The sequence below is a fragment of the Calliopsis andreniformis genome, chromosome 8, assembly GCF_051401765.1.
Source record: "Calliopsis andreniformis isolate RMS-2024a chromosome 8, iyCalAndr_principal, whole genome shotgun sequence".
NCBI classification, from domain to species: Eukaryota; Metazoa; Arthropoda; class Insecta; order Hymenoptera; family Andrenidae; genus Calliopsis; species Calliopsis andreniformis.
Genome location: NC_135069.1, coordinates 3,554,819 through 3,567,991, shown reverse-complemented (window position 1 = coordinate 3,567,991; position 13,173 = coordinate 3,554,819). Strand labels below are relative to the sequence as shown.

Below are 13,173 nucleotides of genomic sequence, written 5' to 3'. Positions count from 1 at the left end.
ACCGTGATGAGTACAATGGAGACTGTGTACACGAAGAAATGACGCTTCTGTTATTATAACGCGTATGCGCGTAACCAAGCGCATATCGTGCATAAACATCGGTCTAATGATCTAGATGCGCAGTGATTAGGCGGCTGTGTGCATTAACCTACACTGTGTAACGCCACCACTTTGGCTCGTCTTCCTTTGGCGGAACAGACTTTTGTTAGAATTCCTGGCGAGGCAGTGGACTTAGATTTCCTTAAATTTAAATCTAGACAGAACTTCAAATATCCTCTTAAGTACATTGAAATACTTGCCTTAAATGTAAGATCTTTATCTCCACTACGTTTAAAATTAAAAATGTGGAATATTGAGGCTTCACTTTGTGACTCTAACATTTAAGAATATCAACAGTGTCTTTCATTTTTCCTTGCTCGAAATGAGCATATAAGTTTCGGTTGAAGAAAGGTAGGTGTCCGTGACAGTCCCGAAATATCTGTTTCATAATCGTTATTGCGGGTGATGCGCCCGTAAGCACATGTATCATGCATAAACATAAGTCTAACGTTGTAGATGGCAGTTGATTAGCCGGTTGTGTTCGTGCTTTACCTTACAGACGGTGGGTCTGTGTCTGTGACGAGGATTACGCGTTACATACACGTATTCTGGATTTTTCTGACGTGCCAATGCTGGCTGAGCTCCCCCAGACCCGCCATTGTTTACGCCGCTTTAATTAGCCCGTTAATGCGACCGGGATATAGCCGCGGGCCCTTATCTGATACGTTTCCGGCGAATCATGGGAATTATTTCCGCGCATGCAAATGCCAACGAAAAGGCGAATCGAGTTATGCTTCCGGCACGATCCCGACTCGCGATAACGTCGAGCACGCGTGACTAAGGACGACGTGTTTTCATTCTCCGCCCCCGAGATTTTTCATGCGACTCCTCTGCTATCCTCAACTCTGCGAAATTAATTTGCAATCTCTCCATTCGGCTTCTCGAGGATTCTCGATGGGATCGGAGGGTTACCTTGGAATAATTTTTTGATGTGGACTCAGGGCTCGCTGATTAATGTATGCACTTAAAGAATGTAAGTGATGATGCACCTGATGGCGTGTTTAAACCAAGGAAAGGAATGCTCGTTCTTGCAAAATTCAATTATGATGAATGAATAGAATTGATAAGTGAGTGAAGCAATGCTCGTATTGCTTGAATGTGATTGGAGTGGGGGAAGAAGGAGCATCTGCTCGCTTGGTCTAAGCGTATCTTAAGTAAAATTAGTCTACCTTAAATAGTCTCAAGTCACTGGGGATTTATCAAGCAACTTATAACGAGGAAAGTAAATCCAATTTACGTCCGTGATGCTAATGACCCAGTGGAATCACTCCATACCCACCTGTGCTCGTTTCAGCGTACTCAAAAGCCTGGCCTGACAAAGGAGCCAGTAATTAGGGTGGCCAACACGGTGTACCCCAGTCAACGATCATCTTTGGGATAATGTCGTTCATACGTAATACTCTGGCACGTATTAGGCGGCTTAACGAGTTAAGCGTGCTTAACGGTGCGTTGAGCAGTTCCTTGGGATTAACTGGCCGTGCCTAAACGCGCTAATACATTACTGTACCGGCTGTTCGGAGAGACAGAGGTAATTAACCCCGTGGCTCGCAGGCGGCCATATTTTAAGGTCCAGTTGCACGTGTCTCCTCGTGCCTGTCTTAATCAATTCAACGACTTCATTTCGCCGTCGATCTTGCCACTTTTCCTTCCTCGCTGCTGATTCCATCGGCAACCTTAATTAGGATGTCTAGGCTTTCAATTTTACGGGAATGTTTGCATTTATTCGGTTCGCTCGACGGCGTTCCATGCACATGATTCATCGTCTAGTCGCGTGCACCAGCGATTGGATCGTGCATCCGAGTGGCTAAAGGGCGGAGGTCATTCAAACTTTGAGTACCTATGCCCAGCCTCCTCGACAGACCCGAGAATACCCGCGTCACCTATCGCGAAGCCGCTCTTGGAGCTAAAGATTCAGGTTTTTCCGATTGCTCTTCATCACAGCGAAAATTGCTGCGTTTCGCGCATAATTGTCAGAAAATCAATCCTGAGAATCGGAGTTCCGTGGCGGGACGAGCGCCTCGGCTCACTTTGAATCTCAAGACGTTCGAACCGAGCAATTTGCATCACTTAGGTATGTTAATATTCTACTTACCGAGAAAGAGGCATGGGGAGTACGCGCGTGGTCGTGCTGCTTGTGGATATAGCGATTCTGCATAAACGTTTCCCTCAGTCTAGGCGCTCTGTACTTACTAGAAGTGCCCCGCGAAAATCTGGCAAATTGAGCTTCTTTCATAGAAAATTAGGGACTTTGCACGTTTTCCAAATAATGGCACCGCTGCAAGCTTTAAACTGTGTTTAGCTAGTGGGACATGTCAACTACTGGAACATTTACCTGAGGCGGTGGCACCGCTTTTGAGTCCACTAGCGAACAAATCACCCTGTATCTATGCTTTCCAGGAATCGTACGAATAAGGGGTCGACTTTTCGTAGCAATCGGTACTCGATTTCCGTCCCCTCCGCAGCCTAATTGGTCGAAGACTGTTGCACGCGAAACGGCGTTCTCGGAGGAGAGATCAACGTGGATCTCACGGTGTTAGATCCATGGCTTACAGAGAAGGTCTATTGTCGGTCGCGGTTCTCTCGAAGCCGTCGCTACCTAAACTCTCTCCTGGCACGAAATGCGTGCCTGCCACCGTGGTCGCTTACTTTTTTGCCACCACGTAACTCTCATTTTGATCAATTTGAGTTTTTTGCCGGGGCGGCAACCGTTGACTTTACTACCTCATCTCGAGCTCTGCCGCCCCCTCCTCACTCCCCACGGGCCAGTTTGCCCTTTCTTTCGCCGATCTCGCCTCTCCTCCTCGCGTACACACGTACGCATACATTAAGGCCCCATCTTCCGTCCCACGTACTCCTTCCAGCGTCGCCAGTGACTCACTCCGCTCGCCTTCGAGCCTCGCTTCCGTGACGTCCGGGCTCTCGACGCAAGACAGCACGGTGACGGATTGTTAGCCGGGGGCAGGCCCGATCCTCTGCCCTTTGGGCCCTGTGAGCCAACTTAGACGCTCCCTTGCTCGCGATTTCACGCTCCCGAGACGAATATCGCCGAGTCGCGGCAAGGAGGAAGAAGAAATTCGTCGCAGCTCGCAGAACCACGGGAGCAGGTGCGCGATCAGGCTTCTGCAGATTCGTCGTAGGTCTGAGCATTTTTTGGGAGTAATATTGGGGGCCATCAGGCTGGCCAACGCTTGGGGTCGATTGTTTTCGATTTGAAAGGGGGACTCGCGAACATTTGGTAGACTGTTCTGGGCTTTTTGGGCCCCGAGTGTGGAGAGGTGAATTAACTATGGGGGCCTTAGGGAGAATGATGAGATAGTTAGTTATTTTGGAATAGAAGACCTGTTCGGATATTTATGTGACTGTGAGACAAGTGTCTGTATCAGATTTTAGAAAAATTAGTCTTGAGGCTAAGAGTATAAAGAGTGATCAGTTTATCTGGAAATTAAAGTTGAAATTTTAGATTTAGACTTAGGTCATTTTGCCTTACAACCACAGATTTCTGCGAGTCTGTGTCATGTCTCAATGTACTATTGAGTCAGTGGATACTTTTAACACACTTGCTAAAAGACCCACACTTCCATTCGCTAACTGGGAACAGAACCAGTGACGACGGAACTGTTCTAGCCAAGTAGAGAGGAAAGGTGACTCAGACCCCACCATGCAACGCGGATATAAAATTGTCGAGGTTTGTCCTGGTAATTAGACGTCGTTGCGGGCCTTTCACTGCGCGCGAAAAGAAGTAACGATCTCTTGATTACTGAATCTCTGCAACGAGAGTCTGATTAACAGACGCGTCGACTCATCGAACCGACCACCCGAGCCATCGTCTGCATTCAGCCGTCTGACAACCGGATGAATCGTGGAAGGATCTTATCTGGCGAAAGTTTCTCCCGTTTAATTGATAGAATCTAGAACCTCGAGAGGTCTCGCCTTTGATCCTCGGGTTTCACACGGTGACCCGTGGCTCTCGGCGATCGCGGAGTTCAGGGGGATCTGTTGACTGTTTGTCAATGGAACAAGGCTCTGGGAACTCGCGTAGCTAATCGTAGAATCGTACGTGACTGGTCGGCCGTCGTTTCTCGATTCGAGGTGCAAGGCGAGGACTGTGAATGGAATCGCAAGGTGTCGAAGACCTCGGCACACGTCACTTACGATTTTCGCGGTGACAGCTGCGTGTGGGTTGTATTGACACGTGTGCTTGGATGGTTGGCCTTGGAACGTGTTTACTAGTAGGTGGGATTAAGGTTAGAATGGTAGGAATTACCTGTAAATGAAAAGCTTTTTAATTAAAGAAAAAGGTAAGATTTTGTGATTCTGAGAATTGCGAATTTTTCTTGGCTAAGGAGTCATAGGTTCCTAGAAGGAAAGGGGGCGTTCTGACGAGCGTGAGACTGGATCGATCCTCATGAAATTATGAAACTCAATAGGGTTTCCTTTCCGTGGTGCTCTTCGTCCCGACATGTCGCTCCGATAATGAATTAAAGCGAATAGAATAGTCGATGGAAGTAAGATCCCGGAAGCGGGTTCGACGAGCCAGTTAACGGATGGACAACTCGAGCTATTATTTAACTCTAATTGATGACGGCTCGTAGGCTGTTCCACATTGATGGTCATCGATAATCGCTAATGATTCGGGGCTTTCGCGTACCCCCGAGGCGCACGGAAACAAAGTTTCACGATGACCACCTCTTCAGGAATACAAACGTTCGCTAAAGGGGATCTTCGCGTTATAGACTCACAAGTATTGAAATTACTTATTCCACAGTCATCACAGAATTGAGTCATCAACTTTCAAATTGCCTTCAGAAGGATCTCTATTCTCTAAGAAAATTAGCTTCATCATCCCACTTACTATTGTCTCGTCTCAAGATTTTTCGGGACCCACCAGTTTCTCGTTGCTCTGAAAGGTGTCTCGGAAGATACTCTTGTGAGTACTGTCCCGTTTCGAGAGACCTGCATAGCGGAGCGTACAGTCGCGGCAAAAAATTAATCGAAACGCGAGATCAGTCACGAGAGCGAGACTACAATGTAGGTTGTAAGTTCTGTAGTCACGGTGGCCGTGATACGCGAGCGGTGAAACGACGCGTCACAAAGGTGGTTAGACCCGAAGAGAGGCTTAAGGCGAATCGTACGTGGCGGCGGCTGCCTCGATCGCTCGTTCTCTCTCACGATGAAAAAGAAAAGAAGCAGAAACGCACCCGCGGTGATGATTAACAACCAGTCCCGGCGCATATCTTCGGGGCCCCGACGAGCTGGCTAATCGATTAATATACGATATCGAGCGCGCGCGTCTCACGGCCATTGTTTGTTGTTAATTACACTGATACATCTATCCCGAATGGAGACTCCAGTTGGCTGTGATTCGGCAACTCGACCGCCCGTCGACCCTTCGATCGAGGGGACTCGAATCTTGCTTTTGACACACGTCAACCAACTCCGTCCTTCTCTAGCTCGTCTATCGCGCCAGGAAAAAAAGAAACGTAAATTGAATCGACAGAATCGTACATCATTCTTCGCTGAGAGTTACCTGCTGTCCGCTAGCTGTGCTAATCAGCTCTAGTGAAGGGATACCACGTTAACATTACTATTCAACTTTGACGAGGAAGATCTATCTGCCTGTGATCAGTTAACGAGGAACTCGACAGTATTTTCTCTTCGTATTCTCATTGCCAGAGTCCCTACAGTGATTGTGACTCAGGATTTTCGGTGACACCAAAGTGTGCCCACTAAAAAGTAGAGCCTCAGACCCCACTTTTCATCAATCTTCCCAAAACACTCGATAGCCTCAAAAGCCAGGGACTGGAAGAAAGCAAGAGCAAAGGAGGGAATCGTTTCCATCGTAGCGTTTTCGAACGCAACAACGAGCGAGCACGCTTGTCATAGAATGATGAATCGCTCGAAGACACGGTTACGTCCCGCGAAAGCGAACCCGCGGCTTCCGGGGAACGCGAGGGGCCCACGAAATTCGGTTTCACTTTCGACTCGGGGTTAACAGTCAAATCGTTCGGTAATTGCGAGGGACGAGGCTCGACGGTGTGTGTCGCGTTAATTAGTCGAGCGTTAGGGCGGGCTCCTCCCCCCTTGCGCGGTAGATGGATGGATTGCTTAACACTTGTCACGCCTCGCTAATTAACATTCAGTCATCTCCCTCTCGGAAGTCTCCCGCTCGCCTCCCACCGCTGGGGACGCGAGCGAGCCGCGACCCACGGCGACAACGGCAGGTGGAAAGTCGTTTAATATTTATCGACTATCGCGTGCGACCCCGTTGGCACCTCCTGGGCCTGAGACGACCGGCTACTGAATTAGAATTCGTGACGGCTCGCCGAGCTGTTCACGGGAAATATTAGAATACGACGCCGCTAAGCCGTGATTGCTCGCTGACCAAACGCTCGTCGGTAGGAACTGCTTTTCGAACTTCACTTGGGGACTGGAGTTCTTTATTTTTTGTAAGTTTTTTCTGAAGGAAAATTGGGAGGGTTGATGGTGGTGTTCCTGGATTTTTAGGAAGTTTTTTATGAGCTTGCATAATAAGTTGGAGGCTATCGAGTTAGAGGCTTACGTATGTCTGTTGCTGATGCACTTGTCGGTGCGATTAAGGTTGTACTTTGGAGTTTAATTCGTCTTGAATTCAGCTCTAATAGACTAAGAGCAAGTAGTTTAATAATTTGAGTACCTACTGCTTATGAGTCTATTGAGGAGTCCTAATATCGTTCATGTCTTCTTTGTCGTCGACATACATAGCAGATGTAGAATGTCTCGTCCTGTCGAATCTAATCTCTACTTTCGATCAGGGTGCCTGCCAGGCCCAGCCCATCTCCACTACTCGCATGGACGATTGGTTTCACTGAATCGTCATTCAGAATTCAAAGATTTTGCCCAAGAAAAGGAACATTCTTGAGTGATTATTCTTTTTCGACAGTACTTCCTTCGCTATGTAAAAGAGAGAGTGGCTTATAGTGTTTCTTTATTGAGGATCACGTTTAGGCCAGTGGTCCACTGGTGGCCGCATACGTCAGTGTGCTGTGACATCTAATGAGGCTATTAACACGCGCTGCACCACCGAAGAAACTTCGTCGGGCGTTTATGACATCCGATGACCTACCTAGCGTTCTAGCGACTGCTATTAGAGTCTCGTATATATGATCGTCTTGAGTGAGACATTTAGCAGCTCCTGCTAAGCCGATCTCCTGTCCACGGGTATGTCATTAAAATTTCCTGCTTTTTGCAAGGGCCTCTGCCCCTGTCACGTGCCTCAATACTTCTTCGTTTAAGCCTAAAAACCTTGCAATTACTTCACGCCATTCATTTTTCATCAATCTTCAAATATCAAGTGACTAGACACGCAACTCCGTCTCCTTCTCATTGATGACTCATTTCAAAACCCGCTGCATTAAATTGTCAGACTAAAGATATTGCAAGACAAGATTGAATTGTCCCCGTCAAAGCGCAAATTGCTCGTAATTTCGCTTGATCAGACGCGAGGGAGTCGAAGGCCTCCATTAGCCTGCACCTCTACTGCACAGATAAATGCACCTATGTATCTACTATATGCAAATTGAAAAAGATAATGGCCTGTATGCGCCAGTGTTGTGCCGATCGTCCGAAGATTGCAACATAGTTATTACTAGATGGAGTAAATGATCTCTCTTGAACGAAAGAATGTAAATAAAGTCGTAAGAAATGACTCGCAGAGAAAGGAGCAAATATCCTCGTAGAATTCAATTTTATCGCGTAGGGATTTCGCCGAGGGTCCCTGCTCGCGGATTCCGCGGTTTGATTGCATGCAAGTGACTATGCAACAGAAGAATGCGTTTCCTAACAAACTTTGGTTCCCCTTTCTGTTCCAGACTCATGCGAGCCCGTCGTGGATCGACCGTACGGTGAGTGACTCATGATCTTAATCTGAATCCCGCGGAAACTAGGCGATCGTACTTACTATCTCGCGGAAAAGTATCACGGAAATCGTCTTATTCCACCTCTTCCGTGAAAAAATGCCCCTGATCATTACATGGACGATTCGAGGTTTCCAATCAGCGGCCCGTTCATTTCCAACCATTTACAGTGTTCATATTGCGAAATTCCCAGTGTAACGGTGAAATGATCTCAACTTCTTCACCTCCCCCTCCTTCGATTTTCCCTTTTCTTCTTTATTACCTGGAAATGGCAGCACCGTTTATGCAAACACGTAAATCAGAGCGGATTCTCGGAACGACCGTTTCCGATAGAAAGCGCGACCGGCTGGCGATTTATTTTACGTCCTCTCGCTTTCGATTCGAAATCGCCTGTTGATTCGCACTTCTGACGACCACTCTTGAATGGCAATGTGATGGGGACGGTGTTGTGACTTTATTGGAAGTGGGCAAGTATAGAGAAGGGGATCCTTAATTTAAAGTTTAGAGGCACTTATATATATTTAGTACACAGTTACATTGATTGAAAGATTTTTTATTTGAATATTGAAACATGGGATCTATCATGTACTGTTCCCCAATTTCCCCAAATGTCCCCAAAGCCATCTTTTTACGAGCATTAAGTCTCCTAATTTGCCAAAAAAGAATTAGTCTAGCAGACGTTGGTTGTCTTTCGACGGGGGTGGAGGTCCCCGCTTTCCAGCACCTTCTTGTTGACATCAGCGGCGTAACAGTCGCTCGAGGGAGTCGGTAAAAAGTCGCGTTGCGTCCGGTCGGTCGTCCTCTATGCCAGAAGTCGTAAAATTCAGCGTTATGCGATTCGGGGCCTGTGTTTTGTCCCTCTTTCGAGATTATGATTACCCCTGCAGCCACCGTGGCTAATATCACGCAATAAGCACGCTGCCTTCGAGAAAGCGCTGTCCCTCTCTTCGTCCCTCGGTTTCCTCCTGTTCCTGCCTCCTTTCCGCAGGTATACAATATGTGCCACGAAACTCGACGGCAGGGTATCCGGTGGAAATGCGCCAGAGGGACGAGAGGGACAGCGGGAGACAGAGGAGGTCCATCAAACGAGCCGCAGAGGAGGCCGAGGTCGTTCCAACTTTCCTGGAGCGACTTCATCTTCCACGGTCCCTGGGTCCACGAGCCCATGGAATTTCAGGAGTCCCGACGCAGCGATAATTTTTAGTATGCCTTTTATTATGCCTCCGCGAGGAATATTTATAGGCCGATAGGGTCACTTTAACTCGCTCTTATCAGGCCAGCGAGCAGCTCGACGCCAGTGTAACAAATTTCGCAATGCCTGGGCGACTCGAGTGTTGCACACTGATAACTAATTTGTCCGCGGAATACTCATCAAGCGCAATAATCGCGGCGATAGTCGGAGGGGACCGATTAAACGCGCTTATGGAATCTTCATGAGCATGGTTCCCGAGTAAAAAGACATTAGCGAGTAGCCGAGCTCCTTCTCTTATATCTGCATTATCCACTAAAATATTGCCCACTAAAACCTCGTCTCGAGGCCTGGCCCAGACGAGGATCGGCCCGTAGTTGATCGCGATGACGAAGCACGTGGTGAAACGCCGCGATAGACAGGGGTGGCGGCGATTTTCGACGCCGACGAATCAACAGGTCCTCGGTTATGAGAGTGTAAAGCGTTTTGAATCCAACCCCTCGAGGGGTATGATTCCTCCGCGCGAATCTCGTGAAGGGGCGAGTCCTGTCCGCGGGGGGTCCTGCTGGGTCTCTCCTCGCCTCTGTCCCTTTCTCTCTCCCCGTCACGTACAGCGCGAGAACAGCGTCGGCACGTCGTGTCCTGGGGGTGGCCTGCGACCCCAGACGGGGGTGGCTGACAGCCGATTAGGACAAGATGGGAGAGCCCCCACGGAAAACTTAAAATAACATCGCTCGATCATCCGGGTGTCTTCGCCGACAGCCAACTAGGCTACTCTTGTATTCAGCTTGTCCCCTCTCGCGCGCGCGCGACCTTCTCAGCGGGTACCTTCTGATCGGGCTCGTATTACTGTCGATCCGTCTTGCGTCCTGTCCCTCTTCCGTTCTGGGAGACCCTGGATGCAACAGGGTGATTAGATTAGAACTGATACGAGTACTAAGCTAGTGGGAGGATAATTCTGAGGGAACTTTTTTTCTTACGATTGTTAGAGGCCAAATGGAGGGAAATTAGTAACACTTCATAAAGGAAATGAGAAAAAAATACTTGAGCGTGATTCTTATTCCTAATATCCTCAGAATGAGATCTATATATCAAAGTGAGGATCCTTCGAAATTGCCACCGTTCTTTCATTAAAACAACCAAATTAGGGTTAAGAGGATTAAGGGTTAAGGATTTCAGAACAGCTCCAAGGTAATCTGCTTCCATTTCCTCCACTCTGAACGGGGAAAATTCAAGCGAGCCGAGGTTGAGCACCTCTTCGATGCTCATTACAGTGTGTCCCGCCCCCGGCTGCGGGTAATCAGGGTGTGCGGGGGAGTGAGAGGGCGGGGGCGGTGGGTGACCTCGCCCGGGGCCTTTACTCTCCTCTTCGCCGTCCCTGCACCTCCTTCTCCTCCCCCTGCGTGGCTGCTGTCCGCCTTCCTGCTCGTCTCTTTCTCTCTGTTCACCTTCCTGGATCCTCCTCTCTCTGTCCAACTTTCCTGACTACCTGCGAGGAAGGTGACGGGGCAGCCACGACTAGGTTCATTCCGAATCCGCGACCTTGTCGGTGCTTTGCATTCGCCGTACATCATCCTCCTCGTCGACCACCCTCCTTCTTCCCTCCTCTCCTGCTTGCCGCTGGTAATTGGCGGAAGTTCCATGCGGGCGTGTTGCGAGCGTGAAACAACCGCGGAATGTCGTTTGACGTTTTAATCCCCACCAACGTGGAGTCGGGGATGGAGTGGAGTCTAATTAGGGGTTACTTGTATGGTCTGTGGTAATGGGTGTATGTGCTGGGAGGATGGACAGGGAACGTGTTAATTCTTGAGACCTGAAGAACTGATCTGAAGCTACTCAGCTGTATAAATATTAGGTGGAGACCGAGATCATTTTCTTTTCTACTATTGCTTTTCTTCTGGTTTACCTTTAATTAAGCATTGGAATAAGTTGTTGAGGTTTGACTGTATTCGATGTTGGGTCGTTTCAACCTGCTCTTGTATTGGAAACGACTTCGTCAAGCGCTTGACAATTAGGTGGTCCGATGCAGAGGCGATCGTAAAAATTGTGGGAATAATTTAGTTGATAAGCACTCCTCTCCCGAAGCAAGGCAGCTCCCCGCCATCAAACAATAGCAACGAAGATGGTTAATCCCAAGTGCGCCAAACGAGCTTTAATGCGCCAGTACGGCTCAGCGGAATTGGTATTTTCGAGATAGGGAGACCAATCAGTGCCGAGAGAGAGCCACCGGCTATTTGGCTGCGAATAATAATGATTACGGGAGGCACTCTGCGAGCAGGAAATGGCGCAGGCAGATGGTAGGGGGTAGAAGGCGAAATTTTTCGGTTGGCCATCGACGGTGCCTCCACTTCGATTCTTTCAAAGTTACCAGAAAAAATTGTTGTCTCGTGGCATCAGCGGAACTGAGGGTTGCGCAATGTTCCAATGGACGACAAAAAAGGGAGAAATCGTTGCTTTTTCTCTCTTCCTGCTTGAGACACGATGCGACATGCACCGTTTCTACATAAACGCATCTCTCGCGACGCGGTGCAGGGATTTTACTGTTTCCACGAACAGCAGTTCCACGAGCTGGTACACAAGCCAGCCTGCTTCACCCGGTTGAAATTTCTCGAATTTTATATGCACGTTACTCGCGAACGTTTCCAGGAAACTTTTTATACCCGCTTGCGTACGATCGCTCGCCGACTGTACAGACCGATGTACACACTTTTCTCCGTTACGTATCGGAATGTACTGTACGGTGGCTGGATCGCTCGTTTGTCCCGTTAGCAGACCCTTTCTTTCTCCTTGGCTAACACACCGACCTCCGTCAAACTCGTTTGATAGGTGAGCAAGAAAAACGTCCGAGTCGTCTTGAGAGCATCTCGCGACTCCTTTGCCTATTCCAGGATGGTCAACGAGGTTCAACTGGTCTGGAGGCTGGCGCATCGGTCGAATGAATTTTTCAAGCGTTGAATAAATTTTCTTCCAGAAATACGCTTATACAGAAGCTTTGTGCATATTCTTTAGCCAGAAAGTGCAGATTGCACGCAGATCGCAAATGTCCTTCTAGATTGGGTCCTCTGATGTCTTGATGGTTAATCTTCAGGAGATTGGTTTAGAGTCTACTGCTTCTTGGAGGATAAAGAGATCCCTAGGGGGGACGAAAAGTTCCTGGATCTTGTTAACACTTGCGCTGAGAAGAGGAACGTCTGTATTTCTCTTATCCGTCAGATCTCGGGCCCAATATCTGTTCACCTTCGTCACCTGATGTCAAAAGCCTATCGCGACGCTCCTGGGGACTACCTGGCCTTCGTACGACCACGTCGACGTCCCCGTCATTTTAGTAGCAGAACTACCAGACGATGGTGTCATTCAGGCAGTCCTTTGGCCCCCATTAAGAGAGCCCAGAGGGCCCCTGGATCCTCCTGAAAGAGGACACTGAAAAAAGCGCCAGGCCCCTGGTGCAGTTCGGTTCGTCAGGCAATCTCATCATAATAATTCCCAATGTCCTACGCAAATTCGTGGGTTCCGTTGATGTTTCTGTGACGAGGGACCCTGGAACAGGTATCCACATCCGGCAGTCATCCTCTGTTCTCGCGAAGGATATTAAACGAAAGAAAGGGACTCGAATAATCTTCATATTCTTCGACAACGTAGACTCGTAAATTCGATCGAAAGTCTCGATCTTCATCAGAATCTAGTTCACTCGAACCAGGTCTCAATTTCTGTTCCACTTTTAGAGGAAACTCTAGCTCGGTGAAACTCAATTTGAAGTCATCCTCCGCCCAGGGAAATGAAAAATCATCTCAGCATTCTATCCCCGCTGATGGGGTCGTCCATTAGATATCCGACGACCTCGATTAACAAATGATTCGATATTGATAGCCGGATGAGCTGGATGCAAAGCGCAGATCGCTCGCCAGAGTTTCTTCTGCGTTTCGTTTTTCAACGTCCTTCCCCTCCCTCTCTCGGTCGAGATCCCTGCGGGGAACGTCGGTGCAGTTGCAGACC

The 13,173-nt window shown here is 48.4% G+C and overlaps 1 protein-coding gene across 1 annotated transcript in view; it reads left to right on the top strand.

Annotated features, from left to right (window-relative positions):
• The window catches only part of LOC143182335 (uncharacterized), a 99,609-nt gene that overhangs the window by 15,237 nt on the left and 71,199 nt on the right, over positions 1–13,173 (top strand). The window contains exon 2 of the mRNA XM_076383287.1: positions 7,947–7,979. Coding sequence (XP_076239402.1) covers positions 7,947–7,979 — 33 coding nt within the window. The remainder of the gene's footprint in view (positions 1–7,946; positions 7,980–13,173) is intronic.